Here is a 26,633-nt window from a genome sequence, read left to right as displayed (position 1 = left end):
AGGCAAAAAAGTTTTAAAAACATCGTGTTTAACTAATGGTGCAACAACGATAATTTAATTGGAACGTACCCAAAAGTTTGGGGGGTTTAAGGGAACAAAACCCCCATTATTTTTTTATGGGATGCACAAATTTCACTATAATTTTTTTTCGATGTACCTGTCATAAGAATGCCACATGTTTGTTTTCAATAAGGAATCTCAAATAGTTTTCGATATATTGAAAAAAAAATCTATTTTTATTTTGTAACTTCAAGGCTGCATTTTTTTTTATGTTGACCTTATTTGTACTAAGGTAAGTTAGGTTCAATCGAACTATTTTTGAACTGTATATGACCATTATTAAGTACAAAAGCAAATTTATTTTTCATAGACGCTTTTGCAAAAATTTAAGGTTTATTAATATTTCTTCTGTCGAACTTCCTTGATATAATTCACTTTGTTTTTACAGCTTCGAACAATGTTTTTCTTGTCTGATACACATATCGATCAATCATACACTGACTGCAGTATTTTGTTTTTGACAACAAGCGATAGCCATTATTAGTACCAGAGTAATAAAGGTACTAGTTCTGTCTGCCATATATCGCTACCACTCGTATATGTAAATGGCTTGCATCTCGACTTTGGGCAGGGCAGGTGAAAGGACTTGTGTAAGGATTCAGATGAAATTCTGATACATTTCTAAAAGAGTTCAGTTCTCGAGAATACTACACCGCATACGCATCTTGGTACCACTAAGACAGTACCTCTTGACTTACAGATAAATACAAACAACTCGTGTTTGGTCTAGTAGTTCGTTCAGTTAGTGACAGTTCTTAGTTCAAGGTGGACCTAGAAGAATTATGCTCAGCGGCATGCAGGTTAGTGATGGAGGTGGCGCGATTTTGGGAACTGTTCTTTCAGTAGACGCGAAATATTATTTTTATAAGTTTGAAATATTATGAGAATAATTATAAATTGGTCCTGATTAACGTCATTTATTACACAAGCATTGGTTAATATGTGAATTGATTATTAGGATCTTTATTATGTGAAAATTTTATGGTTAACACTGTTCAAAATATATAGGGTGTAACAAAAAGGCAAGTCATAAATTAAAACACATACTCTGGAACCAAAGATACTACGATTGAACCTAACTTACCTTAGTACAAATGTAGACATAAAAAAATACAACCCTTTGAACTTACCAAAATAGAATCGATTTTTTCCAATATATTATCAAAAATTATTAGAGATTTTTTATTGAGAATGGACATGCAGGTGGCATTCTTATGGCAGGAACATCTTAAAAAAATAACAGTAAAATTTGTGCACCCTATTTGTGCATAATAGTTGTATGGGGTTTTGTTCCCTTAAACCCCCCAAACTTTTGTGGACGTTTCAATTAAATTGTTCTTGTGGTACCATTACTTAAACACAGTGTTTTTAAAACTTTTTTATCTACTAGTACTTTTTGGATATGCCAGTTTTTATCAAGATATTTTGAACATTTGTAGCATCCACTACATATTTGTAAATGGTAAATTAAGATTATAGAGACCTGATAACAATGTGAAAATTTATTTATAATTTACATTGTTTAGGTATATTTCGACACATATTAAAAAATAAATTTCTTATCGATAAAAACTAGCTTATCGAAAAAATACTTAAAGGCAAAAATTTTTAAAAACATTGTACCACAAAAATAATAATTTAATTGGAACGTATACAGTGATGAGCGGGCTAATAACCGGCAAAATATCATAAAAGATGGAAAACGTATTAAGTTTTGAGATAAAAAGAAATAAGACTAGTCGAGCTGGGAAATTTAGCCGTAATAACCAACCTATTAATTTACATCATATTGATTCTTTACCACCTTTAGACGTATCGGACGAGTTTGACAAATACCAATGTCACAGTGACAGTCTTAGTTGACATACTCCTCTGATACGTGTAAAGCTGGGGTATAATCAATATAATGTAAATAAAAAGGTTACTTAAAAGGCATTATATTTAATTTCGATTCAGAGATCATTACCATCTTTGTATGGACCATTTCGAACTCTTTTGTTCTCGTCAGGAAAGCATATGAAAAAGGTTACTATCGCTAAATTTCCCAGCTCGACTAGCTTCATTTCATTTTATCTCACAACTTAATAGGTTGTCCATCTTTGGTGCTATTTTGCCGGTTATTAGCGCGCTCATCACTGTAGAAACATTTGAGGTTTTAAGAGAACAAAATCCCCATAAAATTTTTATGTAAACATTTTTCAAATTAAATTTTTTTCAAAAAAGACAGTGTTTTTTGCCGATTTAAAGACAAAAACGTTATGCGATAAAATATCCGTCGACCTACCCAAAACGGACGCATATGACCGGTACTAGAATTTCGCAACTGAGGAAATCGATTTATATCTAGAAGATAAATAAACGTACCAGTTATCGTTTTTCTAAATAGATTTTTTTTTAATTTTCTTTCAAATTCAACAAACGAAAAATTTTTAAATCGATTTTTCTAGAAAACGGTGCATCTCACCGACTTAAAGTAAGAATATCGATTAGTACTAGAATACCTCATAATTTGATAATCCAATGTTAAAAATGCTTAAAAGTTAATTAAAAAAAAGTTGTGCGATCAAATAACCAATGCTCTACCCAAAACGGGCGCATATGCCCGGTACTAGAAATTCGTAATTAATGTAATCGATTTATCTCTGGAAGATAAATAAGCGTACCAGTTTTCGTTTTATTAAATAGAAGCGTTCTGGAGATATCTAAGAAAAACTAATTCCAAGAAGCCATCTTCAAAAAGCTCTAGCTCCCTTAGGAATTATTTTCGGGCTAGGTGAATTTTATTAAATTGTCCTAAAATTATCTGAAGTACCTCCGGTGTTCGTTTGTAGGGAAAGTTTCTTAACACCCTGTATATTTTAAGATAAATACACAAATTATAAAATTAACACTTTATCCTCCACGTTTTAACTAAAAATACGAAACTGAAAATTAAGAGGAGAGGTCAAAATGTTAAGTGAAAGGTTTAGAATTTCTTCTACTGCAGACAAAAAGTTTTCGAAGTAAGTGTTTTAAAAATTGTACACTTTTTGTGTACAACTATTGTACCCAAAATTCTACAACTAAAAAAATGTTTCCTCATAAGTATCATTGTTAATTACTTTTATACCCAATAAGAAACATGTATGTACACTACTTGACTTTATAGACCCGATTGTAAGCCTGACAGAAAAGTTAAAATAAGCACTTATACAACATACATTTGTCAGTAAAAAAAATATTTTGAGATCTACAGAAGTTACTAAAGTGTACTCAAATTTTGATCAATCTACAAATATACGGAATGACTAGAATATTCCCATTTAAATTAATAGACTTTGAGCCCACAATTACCCCTTTCAATTTAAAAAAATATGATCTCTCATAATATCTCTCAAAAAAAATATTACCTCTCTTATTTATTACCTATCTACTTTTTTCTAATATAGAGGTGTCTAAACTTTGATGCGTCCAACAACTGGAGTACCTATAAAAATTGGTCACAAAATATTACTAGGAAAATATCAGCTAAATATCCATTTTTAGGGGTACTTTTTTACCAATTTCGACCAATTGGTCGAAAAAATAGGTCGGAAAATATTATTTTATTAAACAATCGTCCAAACAAAATATCAATTATGACTCCAAGGGGGAGGGAAGTAGCATGCATCATAAAGAATTATAAAACTTATACCGTCACAGATGATTTTTGCAGGATTGTTTGATAAAAATATTTACATAATACATAATAATACATAAGGTAACTGGTAATATTGGTAATACTGGTAACACGTTGGTGGCTATAATGTTAAAAAATGGGTCCCTAGGGTCATGAGACTCCCGTCTCTATGCTATTGAGACAACTATGGTGTCTCACGCGACTGCTATCGAAAATTACATGAGACACAACATTTATATCTGACGGCAGCCAACGTGTTAAGTGTACTCCAGTTGTCGGACGCACCAAAGTTTAGAAACTTCTATATTTACTAAACGCCCTCCTCCCTAAAATTTTTCTAAAAAGAAAATTTGTCCAACTGGACATGAACAACTCAATAAAAAAAGTCTCATGAGGTAGGGAATAATATTTTAATGTGGGGTCCAAGGTCTCTAAAAGGTACACTAGCTATCGTTTGAAAAACTTTATTTTTCTATGGATGCTATACAATGTGCAACTTCTCTCACTACTTACATACATTCAAAATGAACAATTTCTCAGGCAGTGAGAAAAGTCGGCCATTGCAGTGAGAAATATTTTTTCTCACGGGTTCACCGCCGGTTTACATACATATGATCGCCATTTCCATGGTAACATGCATAATACAAACACAATTATTTTTGTCAAACAAAATGTGTTCAAACTTGTCAAAACTTATCAAAAATTACCTTTTAAGACTGTTCAACTGTGAATTATAATTTTAAATAAATAAAGTATATAAATATTAAGAATATTAAATACCTATGTGTATAAATGTATTTTATTTCAATTTAGGCATATAATATACCTAAAAGCATCTAAATTATTTAATTTTGAAGTTTGAACTCTTGACAAAAACGCATCCATAGAAAAAATACAGTGTACAACACGAGAGAAAATCACATATTTTTCTCTCGCTTGATTTGCGGCACTCGCCTCGTGCCTCGGCTCGTGCCAACAAACTTCTGCGCTCGTGAGAAATATGTATTTTTTCTCTTTTGTTGTATTTATTGTGTTTTAATATTAATCACTGACTCAATTTGGATCAAAGTTTTTACATTTTTTAGCGTTGTTAGATTTAGTGAGGTACAAACCTAGATATTAATCTTGTGGAATTTTGCAAGAGCTTTACAAGTTCACTGTGAGTGTTATCGGGAGCAGAAGCTTTTCCAGTTTTCATATATTCCAATGAGTATTTTATTTCTGATGTTTGAATGGGTAAATTATTTTCAATGTTTAAACGTCATATATTGTTCCCTGTTGTTTAAGAATATATTTTGTACATATATATGTTTTCCATTCGTTGTTTATTTCTTCTAATATTGTCAGCTCCTCATCATTATGCCTGTTGGTATGCCAAACTTATTATCTCTATTTCCAGTTGGTTCCTTTATTTTCTTTTGGAGAAGTTTTCCATCATTTATTTTCTGTCTTCTATTTCTTCACATGTTTCTGTAAGCCAATCCTTTGCCTTCATTATCATACTTTGCTTCTTTATGCTTCTGTGTAGACAAATGAGAACTTCTTTTTCATTTATTTCTCTTCAGTATTTTAAAAAATCCCTTACTGTTGGATTGGAAGATGTGGATCTGTACTATGGCCTCCTAAACATGCCAATATGAATTTTTTAGATTTTTCTATTGGCAATTCTTCAGAAACCTGTTGAAAGTTAGGACGATGTAGTAGCTCGCGTGTGAGAATTTATCTAGGATCGTGTTGTTTTTGGGAATGAACTTTTCTTAAGGAACATCTAGGAGACAATGCGGGGTGATTTCTTGACAGGTTGGGCATGTTAGACTATTTGCTATGGGCTAAGTTAGCGATTTACGTTGTTCCTCACAGTTGGGACAAATGATATTCTTTTGAGCGCATTTGGTGTTGAGATATATACTTTTGCAATATCTCCAGCAGTTCTTTAGATGAACGGGAATTTAATCTGTATTAGTTGACACTTATGTCCTCGGCGAATGTGGTTTCATAGTACATAGAGACTCAGGCGAAATATGGTGACTGTTATCGGAAAGGTCAATAATTCGAACAAATTTGTAATTTGGTTTCGGATAGGCCACATTCGATATCTTTTGAAAGAGATGTTGTCCACACTGGCACTAAGTTAAAATTGGTCAGACGAAGCCTAGAAGCGGGATTTGGATTATATTTATGACAATAAGACAACATTTTGAAAGTATGGCGACAGTTTGTCAAAGTTTTGCCTGAAAGTTGTGGAGGTCGATAGGTTCGCACGTTCGAATACTGACTGCCTTCTAAAAGGGAAAGACTGTTTGAAATTCAATATTATTTTAACAGTAATTTTACATTTTACTGGAAAGCTCTTTTTACTGTTTTAATTATAATACAATATTAAAATCGCTTAACAGCAAATACCGACGAATGTTTGTGTAACAAATGTGTCGTTTAAACTAGTTGATTTTTCCTCTTTCCTATTCTGGTAAGTTCCTTAACTGAGGTGGGCGTTGTCACAACATGCTAAAATTCTCACGTTTGATTCTTTATAATATTACATTGTAGGTGAGTTATTAATGTTGGTGTTCCTGTACTTTATGCTGATGATGGCTCTTGTTGAGCCGAAACGCGTCCAATTTTGACGTTTTTAATAAAAAAACTTTGTGGTACTTCTTCGTGTTTTTTGTACTTTGTTACCTCAAGACCACATTTGTGAAATATGGATACATCTCTTCATGTTCAATATTATTTAGGAGAAGGTTGGCTTATCAAATTTGAAAGAACCACTGACATGTGGTATGTCATACATTGCCGAAAATATATTTAGTATTAAAACGTGTTCTATAAAAGATTTCTAAAACACGATATGTGTAACTTCAAGTGGTACTTCCAACTGCTGTATAGCAAGTTTTAGTATAAGTTATTCTTTGAACTACGTTGACGTAACGTGTCCATGCGGTATCACGTATCGCATATCAGTTTAAGTTTTTTTTGTAATTCAGGTTATAAAGGATTTTGTAACAATCTCCACCGCTTTATTAATATTATGCATGCGTTCATAACTTTCTTGAAAGGGGCTGTCCATTAATCACGTGATGCTCGAAAAGTCCATAAAAAAATAACGAAATGTTACAGTACACGTGATATAGATGGTCTTAAACCACACTGTGTATCACCAAGGGGAAGGTAAGGGGGTTGAAAAATGCCAAAAATACATCACGTGATTAATGGACAACCCCAAAAAATAAATTTTCTTTTAATGGGAGCAGTATTTTATTCTACAGCAGTGTAAGGAATCATTCTGTAGTTGATGTAACAAACAAATTAATATTGAAAACAAAGGAGAATAGGCGTCGGTATGATATACCGCATCTCAGAGTCTACGTCCTAAAACATCTATGCCAGTAGTTAAGGGTTAATACAATTATACTTTTTATCCATTGGAGTTTACTTCTAATTTCTTGCTTACATACATTAAACTGGTGTACTGAGAACCCAATTTAAGTTAATTTGACCTTTTTTATTCACGCTTATAGTTTTTTATTTAAAACATTTTACTATTTGGTGTTTCTATTCCGAAAGTACCTACCTACTTATTTCGAAATTAAGTAATGTGTGTATTACTATAATGTAAAGTTGTATACCATCACAAAAATGTTTACAAATGTCACAAAAGTTAATTTTTATTAGATTAAAAACAATATCATATAATATAAATACCATCCCGTTCCAAAATAACGTAAAACTATCTTTTTAAATAACTATCACAGCTTTTAATAGAAGCCAGTGTTAATGGTTACCTTCACCTTGCGGCATGCGGCATGCACTTCTTTAGCGGTGAATATGAATGAAAAATTGAGGAAAGATTGGGTAATGGTATACAGGAGGTCTTCTTTCTAGTTTTTAATGGGTTTATCTAGATAAATGTTAGCTTTTTATTATCTAGTGATTAATTAAGTAGGTGTCAGTCCAAACACCAAAACACTTTTTTTAACATTAGGAAGTTGAGTTAATAGTCATACTAGGTTGAATTCGTTTTTACTTAAACTAGCTGGTGAAAGAGTCTTTTGATGCATTTTTGAATAAATAAAACACACACCTATTATCTAATGGAGGCATACGTCCAAAGTGTCAACTAAAAAATTTTTAATTTAATTCCTTGTGTTTAGAGTTCAGTATTTCCACTTCACTTTCCTTACAAAACCTAAAACACAAAAGTTCAAATTGTTTGAAAGATATTTGCACAAATAGTACTTTATCCGAGATTATAAAATATTGCTCCACCAAATATTATTTTTTATAATAAAATAGGGATATTTTACAGTGACCTGTTTATTTTATTTTTATTTATTTATTTAAACATTTTCTAAACAAGACAAAGAATATAGAAAATATTATTTAAGTTTTTATAAAATATATCAAGAGATCTATAGAGTGAGTCTGTAATTTGGAACAATAATTTTTTTTTGAAAAATGCTCAGACCTTTCCATAAGTATTTTAAATTGAATTTTTTTACATAAAATAATAACGTATACAGGGTGTCCCAATTTAGAGATATGACGTCATCGTTGATTTTCTTAAATGGCAAAAAACTTATTTTGACAGGGTGTGTAAAGTTATACCTACATAACTGCAAAATATCAAATTTTTATTCCTTACCATTTACAAGATAATAAAAAATAACCAAGTTATGAAAAACAAGAGTGTGTAATTTGGAATAAATTCAATAGTTCAAATACTAATTGTTTTTTTTTTTTTAAATGCTTAGACCTCTAGATTAGTAGTTAAAATCGAAATTGTTTACATACAATAATAATGTATAGAGTGTGTCTCAATTTAGAGATATGGCGTCATCGTTAATTTTCTTGAATAGCAACAATATCATTTTGATAGCTGTTTTGATAGGGTGTGTAAAGTTATACATAACTGCAAATTTCAAATTTTTATTCCCTGCCATTTACAAAAGAATAAAAAATAACAAAGTTATGAAAAACAAATAATAATTTAATTATTTCAATTAAACAAATGCTCATGATGTTGCCCATAGACTATTTGACAATATCCTAAACGCGATCGAAATTCGTTTTGAAAATTATGAGCATTTGTTTAATTGAAATAATTAAATTCAATTATTTGATTACCTACTTGTTTTTCATAACTTCGTAATTTTTTATTATCTTGTAAATGGTAAGGAATAAAAATTTGATATTTTGCAGTTATGTATAACTTTACACACCCTATCAAAATAGCTATCAAAATGACATTGTTGCTATTTAAGAAAATTAACGATGACTTGAAATCTCTAAATTGAGACACCCTGTATACATTATTATTGTATGTAAAAAATTTCGATTTGAAATACTAATCTACAGGTCTAACCATTTTTCAAAAAACAATTATTATTTGAACTACTGAATTACATGATAATGGGAGAAACACATAAAGAAAAAAAAAGAAAAAGAGGACAATTCCACATTGGAGATAGAAATAGAAAATTCATGCTCGTTTAAAAGAGTTTCATAATTTACTTATCTGGCTGTAAAAATAGATGAAAAGGCACATGGGGAAGGGGAGATAAAAGCAAGAATAGCAAAAGGAAACAAAAGGTATTGGGCATTGCGATCATTATGAACTCCAAATATGTCTAAGAAAATATGTATAAGAAAAACAAAAATAAGAATCTACCAAACCGTTATCATACCTACAGCTAGATGTGCATGTGAAACATGGGTGCTTAAAAAATCAGAAACAGACCTTTTAGAAAGATGGGAAAGAAAAATACAAAGAGCAATATACGGACGCGTTAAACTAGATGGTCAATGAAGAAGAAGAAACAATAAGGAACTTGAAGAACTATATAACGAAACAAAAATATCGACGGCAATCAAAGCATAGAGAATCCGATATTTAGGACACATTGAAAGAATAGGAAGGGAAAGAATACCAAAAATGGTACTATCACGTAAGCCAGTCCAAGAAATAAGAATAGGTAGACCAAGAAGGAGATGGAAAGAGAGCGTATATAAAGACTTACAAAAGAGTAACATTGTGAACTGGAAAGAGAAAGCTTTGGACAGAAAACAATGGAAGGAGAAAGAAGAAATGTATGGAAAGACTATAAGGAATATTAAGTGTTTTATATAAATGAATGTAATATTGTGTATTATAGTATAGTAGTATAGGATATAGTGTTATAAATCTAGAATGTAATAATTATTGTAAGAAAACAATTAAATCTTTCAGCCCTAGGTCTTCAAGGCCTGTTGAGTGTTGAGCTTAATAAATAAATAAATAAATACTACTGAATTTATTCCAAATTACAGACTCACTCTGTATATTGCAGTACATCGAAAATTGAAAATCAATTTTTTTTTTTAGCAAGATTCTTAATACAACTGTTTTAGTGGCATGATTAATTTAGTATTATGTATTTTTATATGAGATTGAGCCACAATTATTTTTGGTGTAATCGTGGTATTTTTTTTCTATAGATTTCCTCTTTTATTATGGCTAACTACATCCTGCATTTTGCCGAGGAATTTGCGACACAATTGGTTTCATTTATTTTATTACACCAATACAACAATTATTGTGGCTCAATCCCATATAAACATAATACCATTTTTTTTTCAAATGTTGATCAGCAATAGTTAGTATGTAGGTGCTGCCATAAATTTTGTCAAAAGTAATCAACAATGGTTTACAATAAAATTATAATATACAGTGAGCACGTAAAGGTTGGAATAAATTCATTTTCTCGAGAATGGACGATTTTGGAAAAAAATCCTGAAACAGGTCAATTTTTATTTTTAAATTGCAACTTTTTGGTATACATATCATACTAATGACGTCACCCATCTGGGCGTGATGACTTCATCGATGATTTTTTATGATGAAGAGAGAATTGAATTACCTTTCAAATGAGCTATCACACGACCCCTATTCTCATTTAAAAAAAATATAGATGACGTCATCATGCCCAGATGGGTGACGTCACTAGTATGATACATATGTCAAAAAATGGCAATTTAAAAATAAAAATTGACCTGTTTCAGGATTTTTTTTCAAAGTCGTCAATTCTCGAGAAAATGAATTTATTCCAACCTTTACGTGCTCACTGTATGCTGTATACAGTAACGGGCAAAATTATGAAATAAATTCAGTTGTTTTCCAAAACTGGGGGGTTTTTGAACATAAATGCCGAAATAAGTCGATTTTTATTTGTAAACTATGATTTTTTTGCATATACGTAAATTTATCATACTAGTGATATCATCCATCTGGAACTGATGATGCAATCGATAATTGTTTAAATGAGAATAGAAATTAAAATTCTAGTATTTTAGAGGAATATTTAGTTCTCTATTCCGTGATATAAATATTAACGTAAATATGTATACAAAGTGGTAAAAAAATATTCTTCTTCATGTGCCGTGCTCGATTATCGAGCGTTGGCTATCAAATTGACTATACTAATTTTGTTGACGGCAGCTCGGAAAAGGGATGCAGAGGATCTGTTAAACCATTCTCTCAGGTTTCTAAGCCATGACGTTCTTCTTCGACCTGGCCCCCTTCTTCCGTATGCCTTACCTTGTATTATTAAATGGAGTAAATTATATCTCTCTGGGTGTCACATAACATGGCCAAAATATTCCAGTTTACGAATTTTAACTATTCCGACGACTACTTCCATAACTAATCCCATCCGATGCAAAATTACCCCAGGCTGTGGGTGAAAAATAGGTCGACTTCAGGATATAATTCAGGAATTTTTGAAACCTATCAGGTGTTATAAAGGACGATGCCAGGAATAACTTCTACTAAAATGTAACCAAAAATATTGTGCGCTTTTTTTTATTGCGATTTTCATTTGTTAAATTTGCAATTTTTAATGATTTTTAATTTTGCAGCTTAGGATATTGATTTTAGAGAAAAACTTTTTAATGAAAAGTTGTAGTAAATTAAAAAACCTACAATTTGAGGTACGGTAAGTTTAATTTGGTTTATTGGTTATTGCAAAACAGTCTACGAAAAGTCCAAAATGGCTGTTTTTTACAATTGCATTATTTATTATACAAATAATTTTTTTTATTTTTTTAAAGCTATAAAAGGAAGATCTTTCAATTCCAAACTTAAAAAAATTGTAAAGCCAGATTAACGAATTTGTTGCTTAGATATTATAAATTGTTTATCCCAAGAGGTCAAATGTCGAAGGCTATAACTTTTTGAAAAAAAATCGTAGAGAGTTCGTGAAACATCTAATCTCCTTCTTAAGAGTTATATTTTCATATTCTGATGTAAATAAATGCGTAAAACATTTTTAAACCTCTAATTTTTGGTTTTGAAAATAAGGGGGCAAATTTCGTTATAAACATTTAGAGCTGAAGCGGCCCTGTACATCCTATGAGTTTTTAACTTACAAATTATTGTTGCTGAAGATGAAACAAAGATTTATAAAAAGATAAAAAATTTCTACGACCAACTGAAGCCGAGATAATTTTTAGGTTTGAAAATAAGGGGGCAAATTTCGTTATAAACATTTAGAGCTGAAGCGACCCTGTACATCCTATGAGTTTCTAACTTACAGATTATTGTTACTGAAGACAAAACGAAGATTTATAAAGAAATAAAAATTTCCTACAACCCACTGAAGCCGAGATAATTGTTTTTTTTTTTCTTAAGTCGTAGTGCCTTTATTTATAGCAATTAAGAAATTATTTTACAGTTATTGACTAAAGAAAGACTTATATTATCTTAAAATAGAAATTATGATAAAATATAATTACACTTAATTATTAAAAATTATTTTTAAAATCGGTGCTTTTGCGAGCGGCCGAATTTTGCAAATCGCCCGGGCCTCGATTTTTGACACTTCGCTTCGTTATCGTACGTATGCGCTACGTATACTAAACAGATACGAAGCGAATACGTTCGATAACGAAGCGAAGGGTCAAAAATCGAGACCCCGGCTCGCTTCAAATCCGCGCGGTCGGAAAATTTTTACGTAACTTATATTAAATTTTGACAGAAAACAATTTAATAATATTACCATTATAATATACAGTCTATTTACCACTGTATTTGTTTTTCTTGATAAACTTTTATATGTGAAATTTCATTTCTGAAGAAATAATATTACAAAAATATATAACTATATTTTTAATTTTTTCATTGTTATATAAATATAATAATAATAATGTTACTTCTTACTATAATATACAATATAAAACTTTTTCTTCTTGTAGTGACTATTCTTTTTGGATTTCACATATAAAAGTTTATCAAGAAAAACAAATACATTGGTAAATAGACTGTATATTATAATGGTAATATTATTAAATTGTTTTCTGTCAAAATTTAGTACAAGTTACGTAAAAATTTTCCGAGCGCGCGGATTTGAAGCGATCCGGGCGATTGCAAAATTCCTCCGCTTGCAAAAGCATCGATTTAAAAAATAATTTTTAATAATTAAATGTAATTATATTTTATAATAATTTTTATTTTAAGATAATATAAGTCTTTCTTTAGTCAATGACTGTAAAACAATTTCTTAATTGTTATAAATAAAGGCACTAAGATTTAAGAAAGAAAAAAATTATCTTGGCTTCAGTTGGTTGTAGAAAATTTTAATTTTTTTATAAATCTTCGTTTCGTCCTCAGCAACAATAATCTGTAAGTTAGAAACTCATAGGATATACAGGGCCGCTTCAGCTCTAAATGTTTATAAAGAAATTTGCCCCCTTTTTTTCAAACCCAAAAATTATCTCGGCTTCAGTTGGTCGTAGAAATTTTTTATTTTTTTATAAATCTTCGTTTCATCTTCAGGAACAATAATCTGTAAGTTAAAACTCATAGGATGTACAGGGCCGCTTCAGCTCTAAATGTTTTTAACGAAATTTGCCCACTTATTTTCAAATAAAAAAATTAGAGGTTTAAAAATATTTTACGCATTTATTTACATCAGAATATTAAAACGTAACTCTTTAGAAAGAGATTGGATGTTTCACCAACTCTCTACGATTTTTTTTTTAAAGTTATAGCCTTCGACATTTGACCTCTTGGGATAAACAATTTATAATATCTAAGCAACAAATTCGTTAATCTGGCTTTACAATTTTTTTTTATATTTGGAATTAAAAGATCTTCATTTTAAAGCTTTAAAAAATAAAAAAAATATTTGTACAATAAATATTGCAATTGTAAAAAACGGCTATTTTGGACTTTTCGCAGGCTGTTTTGCAATAACCAATTAACGAAATTAAACTTACCATAGCTCAAATTGTAGGTTTTTTAATTTACTACAACTTTCTATTAAAAAGTTATGCTCTAAAATCAATATCCTAAGCTACAAAATTAAAAATCATTAAAAATTGCGAATTTAACAAATGAAAATCGCGGTTTCAAAAATTCCTGAATTATATCACGTTTTTTCACCCACAGCCTGGGGTAAATAACTTCGTTGCGAACTCTATCCACCCAACTTATCCGTAGGATTCTCCGATGCAACCAGATTTTAAAGGTTTTCAGTTTCTTGAAATGTGTATCAGTTAAAGGCCAACCCTCGACATCATACAAAATATTAGAGAACACATAATATAACATAACGTCAATAACTAGAAATATTACATTTTTGGGGTAAATTAGTTTACACAACAAGAAACATTTATGTAAATGATAAAATATTAAATTCCTAGCTGAGCGCTTTCGGCTTATAAAGCCATCTTCAGAGCTATAATACAATAAAACATCTCTAATGAATAACTGATCTTAGTATTCAAAAGGTTTAACTTACGTCAATATTTTCAAAATACCAATATAAAGAGAGAGGGATCCCATGTAAGATTGAAGAAACTTTTTCTTATGCAGTTTTTTATTGATTGAAAAAAACTTTGTTCGACTTTGGCAAAAAAATATTGTTGGCATTTGTGAAATTATTGTTGATACACTTAAAATTGAAATCATCTAATACAGGCACAAAGGACTCTCACAAAAAACAAATTACAAATTAAAATTGCCCTCCGCTGTTTAAATTAAATGTTCCAATTTTCACCCACCCACCCTTGACAGTAACTGAATCGAAGACGATAAGCTTTTTAAACATTGTGTATATGCATCATTTCAAAGTTTTCAACATAAAAATGTTAAATTCTTGTAAATCTCATAAATTTCATAGTCGATTTATTTAAACTTTAACTAAACGATAGAAAAAAAATGACGGGGTGTAAAATCAGCAGACCTTGGGACTTCTATTGTTCCTCGTTTACCAATCCATCTCCTAGGTAGACCTGTGTTTATAAAATCACGAAGAGAAAGTGCGAAGTGCATAGGTATACCATCTTGTTAAAACCATATATGTTTTCATTTGACAAGTGACGATCACTTTCATTTGGTTTAAGATATAAGTCTAGTTTCTAAAAAACTAAGATGTATATGCCCCCTGAAAAGCTTAAATAAGGAAAAAAGACCTATAATTCTATCCTCGACTATTAGTGCCCAAAAAATTAATGCATAGTGCTGAATGTGTATCTCAGTTATACAATCAGCATGGTCTTACTCCAACATCTGCAGTTTTGCAGATTCACTGTTCTGTGTAAGCAGAAGGTTGCTTCATTAAAAGGATTTGATGAATGAAACGTGGATTTTGATTATATAAATCTTGAATTATTTGGCACAACTGCATTCGACGGTTTGGATTCTCCAATGTATTCTTGATTTTCTAGAAAATTGGAAGATATATCTCTTTTTTTAATACACCTAAAACAGATTTTTTTTAAATGTCTGTATCAAATACAATTTGCCTTAAATTAATTTGAAGATACTCTGCCAAACTTTATAATACATCGAGGTTTACAAAAGCATTTACTGGTAGACCACCAGCATTTGCAATCTTTTTTAACCAAGTTTCCAGTGTTCAATGACCAGTTTCTCTAAATGTCTTTTGAAGTTTGCTGTGGATTGCTGTATGATAAGATATTTTATATTAAATAACGTACATAGTTCTTGTGACGTTCTGTTTTTTTTTTATCCAAATCCAACCATAATTAATACTTCGAAAGTTTGTGTTTCCGTTAATTGGGTCATTATTGTTTAAATTTTTTAAACATTTTAATGAACTCCATATGACTAAAATGCAAACATTTAACGAAATGTTGTACTTACATGCAAGTTAAAATAGAGACTTGCATACACATATGTTTGTTTTATTACATAATAACGTTTAGTTTCGTTTAAAAATAAGGTTTTCAAAATTTCCGTCCCAAAACCTCATAATAACTAAGAAGTGCAAATTTAAAATCTTCTGTGTATTCAAATCATTTGAAACAATCAAAAAAGCGCGCGAACCACTGTGACGTCATATCATAATATTTTGTAATAACATTTCTCCTGTCTCGTATAAAATTATATATAATTTTGTTTACATTGGACTTTAATACAGTTTTCAAAGAGATTGTATTTAATTGTGTTTGTGTTTACTATGGAAAATAAAATTACTAAAATTTAAATAGTTGGATACTGGTTGAATGTATTCCATTATTAATTATTACGCATTTATTTACAGCGTGTTCAAAATTTACAGTTTCATTATTGGATTATTCGATACAGTAGAACCCTGATTATCCGGGTGCAGATTATCCGTGCTGCGGATTGTACGTGCTATGATTTTCTATTACTCAAGTTGCGTTTTTGAGGTTTTATCAAAATAGCGTCGTCGTAAATCACTTGACGGAAACTCTATATGACGAAAGAGGACTCGTAATGAAAGATTTATTTTTTTCTGTTATTTTTATGGTAGGTACCATGTATGTGTATACGTACATATGTATTATACATAGGAAATACATGTTCGGATTTTCCGTGCTTTTCAATTATCCGTGCCACCCTTCGGTCCCGACGAGCACGGATAATCGGGGTTCTAGTCTATGTCATATTATCCTTATTTTAAATGGAGCACCATGTATACTATCAAATAATTATACTAAACAGATTTACCTCTTTCGAATGGTGTATGAATGTCCTATACCTAGGTCTCATAGTTTTTGCGTAATTTGCAATTATTTAAATTCTCGTACACCTTAGAGTAAAACGAGTAAGTGATTATATATATATTTAAATTCTTAATCGGTAAATCGATTTTAAAACAAAAGATGTAGTTAGTTAATGTCATTGTATGACATTGTTATTTTATTACAGTACGGTCTGGTAATAATCAAAAATATAAACATCCGTGTATGATATTCAAATTTAATTGTTCCTTAAAATGAACAATCACGCTATCTACGAAAGCCACCTAGGTCATCAGGATTGACAAAGATGGATTTTTTAAATGGGATTTTATTAAAAATATTGTATATTATGCTACACTTCCTACTACTCCAGATGATAGGCAATTAAGAAATTCGAACGCTTTTGCGTCTATAACACCATTTATATTAAATAATGTAAGCAAATCATTTGAAGATAAAATCGCTTGTTGTATTGCACAAGAAAGCAAAAATTTGGAACATCTATTACATAACTGATAATTTTTTACTTATAGTAATTTGTGGTGCATTTTGTATTATTTATGTATTTGTTTTATTAAAATTCTTTGTTTCATTATGTAGGTATTTAATTATTTTCAATAACGAAAATATTTATTTTACAAATCTGCAACTAAAAGTATACATTTTTATTTACAACTACACTCGTTTATACTAACTACGCCAAGATATTGGGTTTAAAAATCGAGAGTGACTCTAAAATAAATATTTTTAAAATCGATTTACCGTTTAAGAAAATTGTAAATTACGCAAAAACTATGACTCCTAGTTATAGAACATCCATATACAATTGGAAAGAGGAACCTTTGTTTAGTATAATAATTTACACATTGACACATTGAATAATCCCATAATGAAACTGTAAATTTTAAACACCCTGTAAATAAATGGATAATTACCAGACCGTACTGTCATGAAATGACAATGCGATACAATGACATTAATTAACTACATCTTTTGTTTTACAATGGATTTACATATTAAGAATTTAAAGAATTTTAAATTACGCAAAAACTATGAGACCTAGGTATAGGACATCCATATACCATTCGAAAGAGGTAAATTTCTTTAGTATAATCATCTACTAATATACATGGTGTTCTATTTAAAATAAGCATCATATGACACATTGAATGATCCAATAATGAAACTGTCAATTGTGAACACCCTGTAAATAAATGTGTAATAATCAATCATGGAATACATTCAACCAATATCCAACTATTTGGATGTAGAAGCAATTTTTTTATAAATTCTTAAATAACTTCGGAATAAGCCGTTTTTTAAAACTCTACATTTTAAGAAAAGTCAAGATAACTCAGAACACTCTGTACATAGGTATAGGGAAGCTTTATGAAACTATACCTTATTTTTTGCGGACAATTAAAAATGCAATAAAATATAGGGTGTTCCATAAGAAAAAATATAACTTTGATACGTCGCCATTTATTGGGACACCCTGTATATTTCAAAATAATTTTAAAATATGATCAACTTACAAACTATTAATTTAAATTTTTTTTTTCAAATCTTTTACCATTTCGCTGTAATCTTCCGTCCCGTTAGTGGTGACTCAACCTGTATATGTATTTTAAATTATGTATGATCTCTTGTGAGTTATAACTTTTTTTTCGAATTTAAAGTTTTATGCAAGTTCCCTACGGATCATTTTGTTTAGATTTTGTACAAAAAAAATTGTTAAAATTCAACTAAAAATAAAACAATAATAATTCACCTAAAAATTTTGGCAAATAATAACATGATTATCATTCTAGCGTTCAAGCAGTGAACATCTATTTCGAGTTTATTATCAGCGAGTAATTATTCTGGCAATACAAAAACCAAACTCATTAACAGTTGAAGTGTAAATATATTATAATTTTAATATTATTAAATGTGAATGTGTGTGAATTTCAAAAAATGGATGATTAAGATTACATCCAAGGAGTAGCAAAAACATCTTCGCAGTATGTATAGTCATCCCAATAATATACAGGGTCATCAGAACGTACCTACATCTGGTAATGTACAATTTTATCCTAATACACAATGCAATACAGGGTCAACCAAGCATGTTTATAACTAATACTATGCCTAATTATAATATGATACCAAACTTTAACACACATGGTCAGCAAATTTTTTATAATCCTCAAAACCAATCATTGCAACCTAACACTAACATGCCGAATCCGATAGCACCTGACGTTCCACCAGGACCTTCAGCGTGAACACAGCACATGGATGATTTGGATTGCAGTCATTACTCCGATTATTCAATGAGTAGCAGCGATGATGAAACACAAAATCCAAACCCAGAAACAGACAAACATCCCTGGCAAGATGTTATTAAACAAAAACGAAAAAGGTATAAAAAAGCTAGCACAAATACTGATAAACAAAACACACTTACTTCAAACAAATTTGATGCTTTACATAGCCTCGATGACACAAACGAGGATACAAGCAAAAGTACATCTGAAAATAATAATACAGCAATACAATCCAGACCTCCTCCTATATACATCTACGGTGTTACTGATTACGCTGCTATGTTAACCAATTTGTCAAACGTTTTAGCGGAAGAAGAATTCCACACTTGAATATTATCCGAAAACACTGTCAAAATATATCCCAAAACAGTAGATATCTACAGAAAACTAGTAAAATATTTGCGAGAAGAAGGAATAGTTCACCATACGTATCAACTAAAAGAGGAACGTGCCTACCGAGTAGTTATTAGAGGACTCCATCATTCTGTAAAAGTTAATGATATAAAACATGAGTAACAATCCAAGGGACATAAAGTTAGAAATATAGTCAACGTCACACACAGAGTAAGTAAAGCACCTCTACCCTTATTATCTGTAGACTTGGAGCCTCAAACTAATAATAAGGAAATATTTGATATATAATATTTACACCACACAAGAATAACGGTTGAGCCTCCTAGACCTAAGAATGGAATAGTTCAGTGTATGAGATGCCAGAGGCACGGACATTCAAAAACATACTGCACAAAACCATTCAACTGTGTAAGATGTGGGCGTGGACATGACTCAAAAACCTGCCAGAAGCCACGTAACACTCCCGCCACACGTGCTTTATGTAACGGAGGCCATCCAGCCAATTTTAAGGGCTGTTCTGTATACCGAGATTTAATTAACAAGAAAACCAACAATAGAGGTCCACCTCAAATCCACCAACAAATTCAAGAAACAGTACATCAAACGCCAACCATTAATACTACATTCCAAAATCATCATCCGAACAAAAAGCCGACTTATTCTGCTATATTACAAAATAATCCCAACAGGCGGTCAACACACAATGAGAACGAAAATTTAACAGACGTCTTGAGCAGCTTCCTTACCCAATTCAGAGACATGTTCAACCAGCTACTTAATCAGAACAGCATGATATTAACAATGCTCACAACTGTTATTAACAAGATTGCACACTAATGGCTCATACACTTATCATAGCAGCTTGGAACTCAAATGGACTTGCAAATCATATACAGGAGATTATTGTTTTTCTGAAAATGCACAAGATTGATATACTTTTGATTTCTGAAAGTCACAGCGCTGACAGAACTCTAGCCAAAATACCCAATTATGTAACATATTATGCCAATCATCCCGATGGTGGAGCTCATGCAGGATCTGCTGTAATTATTAAAAACTCTATTAAACATTATGAACTGCAGCCATATATTACAAACAAAATACAAAGTGCAAGAGTAAAGATACAAAGCACAACATGGCATATTACCATAGCTTCAATATACAGTCCCCCTCGACATATGATCTCAACTGAAGAATATAATGAACTTTTTGATTCTCTAGGCTCCCATTACATAATTTCTGGAGATTGGAATGCAAAACACACTACCTGGGGTTCAAGACTTATTACAACCAAAGGAAAACATCTCCTGGAAACAGTTCAACAAAAAAATCTTAACTATTTATCAACTGGCCAGCCAACTTATTGGCCCACTGATGGAAATAAAATTCCAGACCTATTAGATTTTGCTATAATCAAAAGTATACCAATCGATCGATGTGATATTAAATCAAACTTTGACCGTAGCTCCGATCATAGCCCTATCATCATCAATGTGACTAGTGAAATTCTGCAAAAAGTTTTCCCTCCTAAACTGTGTTCTAAACGAACTGACTGGCTAGAATTTCAATAAATCGTAAACACCAACCTAAGTCTCAACGTAAGGCTAAAAACAGAAGAAGACGAAATTGAGACAGCAGTTCACGATTTCACAAATCTGATGCAAAACACGGACTGGAAAGCAACACCTGTACATCATCAGAGAAAGACAAATGATGTTCCCAGATATGTTAAGGAGTTGGTAACCGAGAAGCGTAGGGCACGCAGAATGTGGCAGCACACAAGAAACCCAGCGGACAAAACCAATCTCAATAGACTGACTCACAGACTACATTCAGCACTTCAAGAATCCAGAAATACATCTTTTGAATATTTCATCAAAAACCTGACTCCCAGTGATCACTCATTGTGGAGAACGACCCAAAAAATAAAAAGACTTGTCGTAACAGCTTCTCCATTAAGACAGAACGATAATGCATGGGCTAGATCAAATGAGGAAAAAGCAAGAATTTTTGTAGAACACCTCGAAAAAGTGTTTGCACCAGTAGATTTATTCGAAGATGAAGAAATAAATAGCTGTTTAGATGCTCCCTGTCAACTATCACCACCTGTAGATCAATTACTCCATCAGAAATTATGGAAGAGATAAAGAAAATCAACTCCCATAAAGCTCCAGGTTATGATCTAATAGTGGGAGAAATTCTCAAACATTTACCAAGAAGAGTTATCGTGTTTCTCACTACTTTATACAACCAAATTCTTCATCTTTCCTACTATCCAACGCAATGGAAATTTGCTGAAATTTTCATGATCGCCAAACCTGGAAAGCCACCAACAGAAACTGCCTCTTACAGACCTATAAGCCTGCTGCCTATACTCTCCAAAATATTTGGGCGACTACTGCAAAGTAGAATAAATAGTACAACCTCTATAAATAATTTAATACCAAATCATAAATTTGGCTTTAGCGAAAAACACACCACAACTCAGCAATGCCATAGGATAGTAAATTTAATCAGAGACGGTTTAGAAAACAAGAACATTTGCACTGCAGCATTTCTAGATATTCAGCAAGCCTTTGATAAGGTTTGGCACCAAGGGCTGTTATACAAATTAAAAACAAACATGCCGAGTCAGATTTACTTACTTCTAAAAGCATACCTTTCCGACAGACATTTCGATGTCAAAATGGAAAAAGATAACAGAAGCTACCAACTCATAAGGGCAGGAGTACCCCAAGGCAGTGCTTTGGGACCATTTTTGTACTTATTATACACTGCTGATATACCAACTACCAACGAAACAACTATCGCCACGTTTGCCGATGATACAGCAATAATTGCGCTTGACCATGATCCAGTAGTTGCCTCTAACAAGCTACAAACACATTTAGATCGATTACAAAACTGGCTCCAAAAATGGAAAATCAAAGTCAACCACGAAAAATCGGCTCACATAACATTTACGAACAGACATGTAAATTGTCCACATGTTACAATAAACCACCAAGTTATCCCAGTGAAGGATGAAGTCAAATATTTAGGTATTCACCTTGATCAGAAACTAATATGGAAAGCGCACATTAAAGCTAAAAAACAACAACTCCAAATAAAAACCAGACAAATGAATTGGCTTCTTGGTAGAAGATCACAATTATCCATAGAAAACAAACTGGCAATATACAAAATAATACTAAAACCTATATGGACCTACGGGCTTGAACTATGGGGATGTATGAAACCATCAAACACCAAAATTCTGCAGACATACCAATCAAAAACTTTAAGGATCATTGCAAATGCACCCTGGTATATTTCAAACCAAAAATTACATGAGGACTTAAAAATACCATTCATAAAGGATGTAATAGGACTGCATGCGACCAAACATAGAAAAAGAAGTATCAATCACAACAACGAGCTGATTTCCACGCTTTCCAATCGTCCATTACCAGTTAGGAGACTCAAGAGACAGTGGCCAGAAGACTTGTGTGAGTGACATTTGTGTTAGTGAATACAGTGGTGAATAAGGTGAACCGGCACTGGCCGGCAACACCTACAAAACATTACATAATTATTATCAGTTTTACTTAATACTCCTTTGTACAGAGTAGATTGTAAATTTGCAAGTTTTCAAATAAAAAAAAATAATAACATGTTATGTGTACTTTGCACATGATTTTAGTACTGTATAATGTGTAAGCTATGTTGCTCAATTATTTATCATCATTCGTGATTTCCACATAATATTTAATTAAATAATATATTTTATTAAAATATTTATTAAACCACATTAATCAACCAAAAAATATTAACTTTTACTTTTTTCGGATACCACTAACGATAACGGCCTTTTGTTTGGAAAGAAAGAAAAGAAGAGTATCTGCATCTAGACAATCGGAAGATGAATAATATCCTTTCACTGGAGGATATAATTACATTAACAGTAGGAACAATGTGTATATTCTTTACAATGTAAACGAAAGTGTCGCGGTTTCGGTACCGGATTTTTTCTTATTCGCTTAAGTAATTACCTCTTTGGATTATTGGTTGACGGTAGAAATAGTCCAGGAAACTAAAGTTTTTGTCGGGACATTGACCCGGCCAGGTTGCAAATGGATTTTTTGGGGACTCTATACCTATAATATATGGGCAATATATAGGGCAAAACCTATACATTTTAAAGAACCGCTTAGACATAAAATTTGGCATAACACATAGCTCACAAAAAAAAAAAGAAATTGATAGTCATAGAAAAAAATGATATTGCGCCGATGTGTGCTTTTGCTCTGAGTTTGAGTACTACCCTTTCTCGATGGTGAAAAAATATAGGTTCAAAATATGTCCGGAAATGGATAAACTGACTGATTAGAAGCAACTTTTGATCTATAGCGTTTTTTCACTAAGTTAATACTTTTCGAGTTATTTGCGAGTAAGTTCATTTGTATGTTCATTTTTCAACAAAAAAAAAACACAGTTTCAGACGGTTTTTCAGAAATAACTGAAAAAGTAAGTATTTTATCGAAAAACATTATAAAAAAATGAAAAAAAAAATGATATATATAAATATGTATGTGATCTTTAAACCCAGTAAAAGAGGAGTTGTAGCTAATTAGAAATAGGTTCATACTCGCCAAATTCCAAATCGAATATTTTAAAGTGAAATCACCAAAAATTAAGCACTTTTTGGGAAAACTCATTACAATTTTTTTAAAGTCTTTAAAAAACGCTTTATTTTTGTTTTGGTTTTAGTTTCTACCAGTAAAATAAGCGACTTACGCTCAAAATAAAGTTGGTCCCTTTTTTTGGCAAAAAAATCGTGAAAATCACCTGCTTATAATTATACCAAATGAAATTAGTCGTTACCACTTCACAAGTTGCTTTACTCGTGTATTGTTTATATTATGATCTGTAAGGTGCATCGGTTCAAAGTGTTTATTTTTGAAAATACTGTAGTTAAAAGAGCTTGATTGAGTCACTAATTACGGGTGTATGCAAATTTTGAACAGCCAAATCTTAACAAATTTTTGTCATACAGAAAAACAAAAATCCGTAATATTCACAAAAGCAAAACCTATATTTTTTTACTCTTTGAGATTTTGGTATCACTAATAATGTTTAAGTTATTTAAAAAAAAAAACATTTTGTCAAAATTCAAAATTTAAAAAATTTTGCTTCAAAACAATTTTTTTTATTTTCAAATCAAATATGTAAAATTATATTTGAGATGCTAATTAGGAGGTGATTTTCCCGATTTTTTTAACAGAAAAAGGTACAAACTTTATTTTGAGCATAACTTATGCCTGGTTGCACCAACAGATCTTTAGCTCCAGCTTAGCTAAGCTCTACTTATAGATAGCGCCTCCTTGAGTATCACTTACGTTGCACCATAATTTTAGATTCTTATCTTATTTTCAATTATATCTATTATTATATTATGGTATTCTTATTGTAATATTTTATAATTATATTATATTCATTCTTATGATATTCTCGACTTAAGCCTATGATCTGTTGGTGCAACCGGGCATAAATTACTTTTGATGCTAGAAACTTTTTCAACAAACAAAAATACAGCTTTTTTTAAACACTTTAAAAGAGTTAAAATCAGTTTTCCTCAAAAAGTGAATCATTTTTGGGATGGGGGTGACACTCACCCCCAAGACAAAAGTATACATCGGCGAAATATCACTTTTTTGACATGTTAGTTATGCGAATGTCAAATTTTATGTCAACCTAGCGGTTCTTTTTATAAGTTGGAGAAAAAAACGAGAGCAAATGGATACCTAAATTACATTATCAATACGAAAATACCCGTCACAGTTCGTGGTATAAATTAGTTATTAACAAATTTATTATTATCCCGGTTATTTATCTTCGCCTTCCGGTTTCCAGTTTCCAGCTTCGTCGGTCGTTCCATTCGCCAGGGTGAAGATTCCTTTCCGACATTGCCTTCTGAATGCCGCCTAGCGAGGATTATCTCGACCTTCCTCTTTTCCTTCTTTCCCTTGGCGTCCATTTTAAAATTCTTTTTGGCAGCCTGTCATCGTCAATTCTTTCTACATGACCATACCAGTTCAGTTGTCTTCTTTGAATTTTATCTATGATGGTTGACTTGACTCCCCTTTCTGATTTGGTCATTTTGTATTATTTCAAGCCTTGATTCTTTCAAGCCTTGATATTCTCCAGAAGTCCATTTCCAATGCAAGTAGACGCCGTTTAAGGGATTTAGTAGGTTGCCCTGTGTCGCATCCTTAGAGCATTATACGTTTAAAGATGGAGTTGAAAATGAGATGTTTTCTTTGATTAGAAAGTGCTTTCTTTTGACTATAGCATCCAACCATCCTTTTTCCTTTCACGGTCCTTTGCTCTATCCCTTTTTTAGTGCTCCCACTCGTGTTGATTGATGTTCCCAAATATATTTCTCACATTTCTTGATTGTTTTATGTTCGTTAGCTATTAAATCTTCGACTTCATTCAAGATGCATAAGTATTGCGTTTTGTTTCTATCTATGACTTGTATTAACAAATTTGGGTCAAAAATGGAAGTTTTTTTGTTTAAATCACAGCAGCTAAAAAGAGGGATAAGGCTAAAATTTCGAAAATCAAAAATTTGCTTATAGCTTTTGCAAAAATGAACCTAAGGCTTTGATCAATGTGCAATGTTTACTCGGATCATTTACTTAAAAAAGCACTTAAACCATAAATATGGAATGAAAGTCTACGGGGAGTTACCTAATAAACAGGGTGTAATAACAATGCAGGTCATCACATTATATTCTGGGACCCAAAATAGTTCGATTGAACCCAACTTATCTTAGTACAAATATGCACATAAAAAGTTACAGCCCTTTGAAGTTACAAAATAAAAATCGATTTTTTCCAATATGTATATCGAAAACAATTAGAGATTTTTTATTGAAAATGAAAATGTGGCATTCTTATGGCAGGAACATCTTAAAAATAAATTATAGTGAAATTTGTGTTTCCCATAAAAATGTTATGGGGGTTTTGTTCCCTTAAATCCCCCCAAAGTTTTGTGCCAGTTCCAGTTATTAAATTATTATTGTGGTACCATTAGTTCAATACAATATTTTAAAACTTTTTTGCCTCTTAGTACTTTTTCGATAATATTTTTCGAATCCACCACATTTTGTATATCGTTAACGATTAGAGAGACTTATTAATAATCTGAAAATTTATTTATAATTTACATTTTTAGGTATATATTGAAACATATTAAAAAAGAAGCTACATCTCGATAAAAG

The 26,633-nt window shown here is 31.3% G+C and overlaps 1 protein-coding gene across 1 annotated transcript in view; it reads left to right on the top strand.

Annotated features, from left to right (window-relative positions):
* Window positions 1-705: 705 nt before the first annotated feature.
* The window catches only part of LOC126892733 (titin-like), a 291,000-nt gene continuing 265,072 nt past the window's right edge, over window positions 706-26,633 (top strand). Inside the window, exon 1 of the mRNA XM_050662370.1 lies at window positions 706-860. Coding sequence (XP_050518327.1) covers window positions 843-860 — 18 coding nt within the window. The 5' untranslated portion in view covers window positions 706-842. The remainder of the gene's footprint in view (window positions 861-26,633) is intronic.

This window comes from Diabrotica virgifera, chromosome 9 (genome assembly GCF_917563875.1).
Source record: "Diabrotica virgifera virgifera chromosome 9, PGI_DIABVI_V3a".
Lineage (NCBI taxonomy): Eukaryota > Metazoa > Arthropoda > Insecta > Coleoptera > Chrysomelidae > Diabrotica > Diabrotica virgifera.
This window is presented reverse-complemented; position numbering and strand designations above follow the sequence as displayed.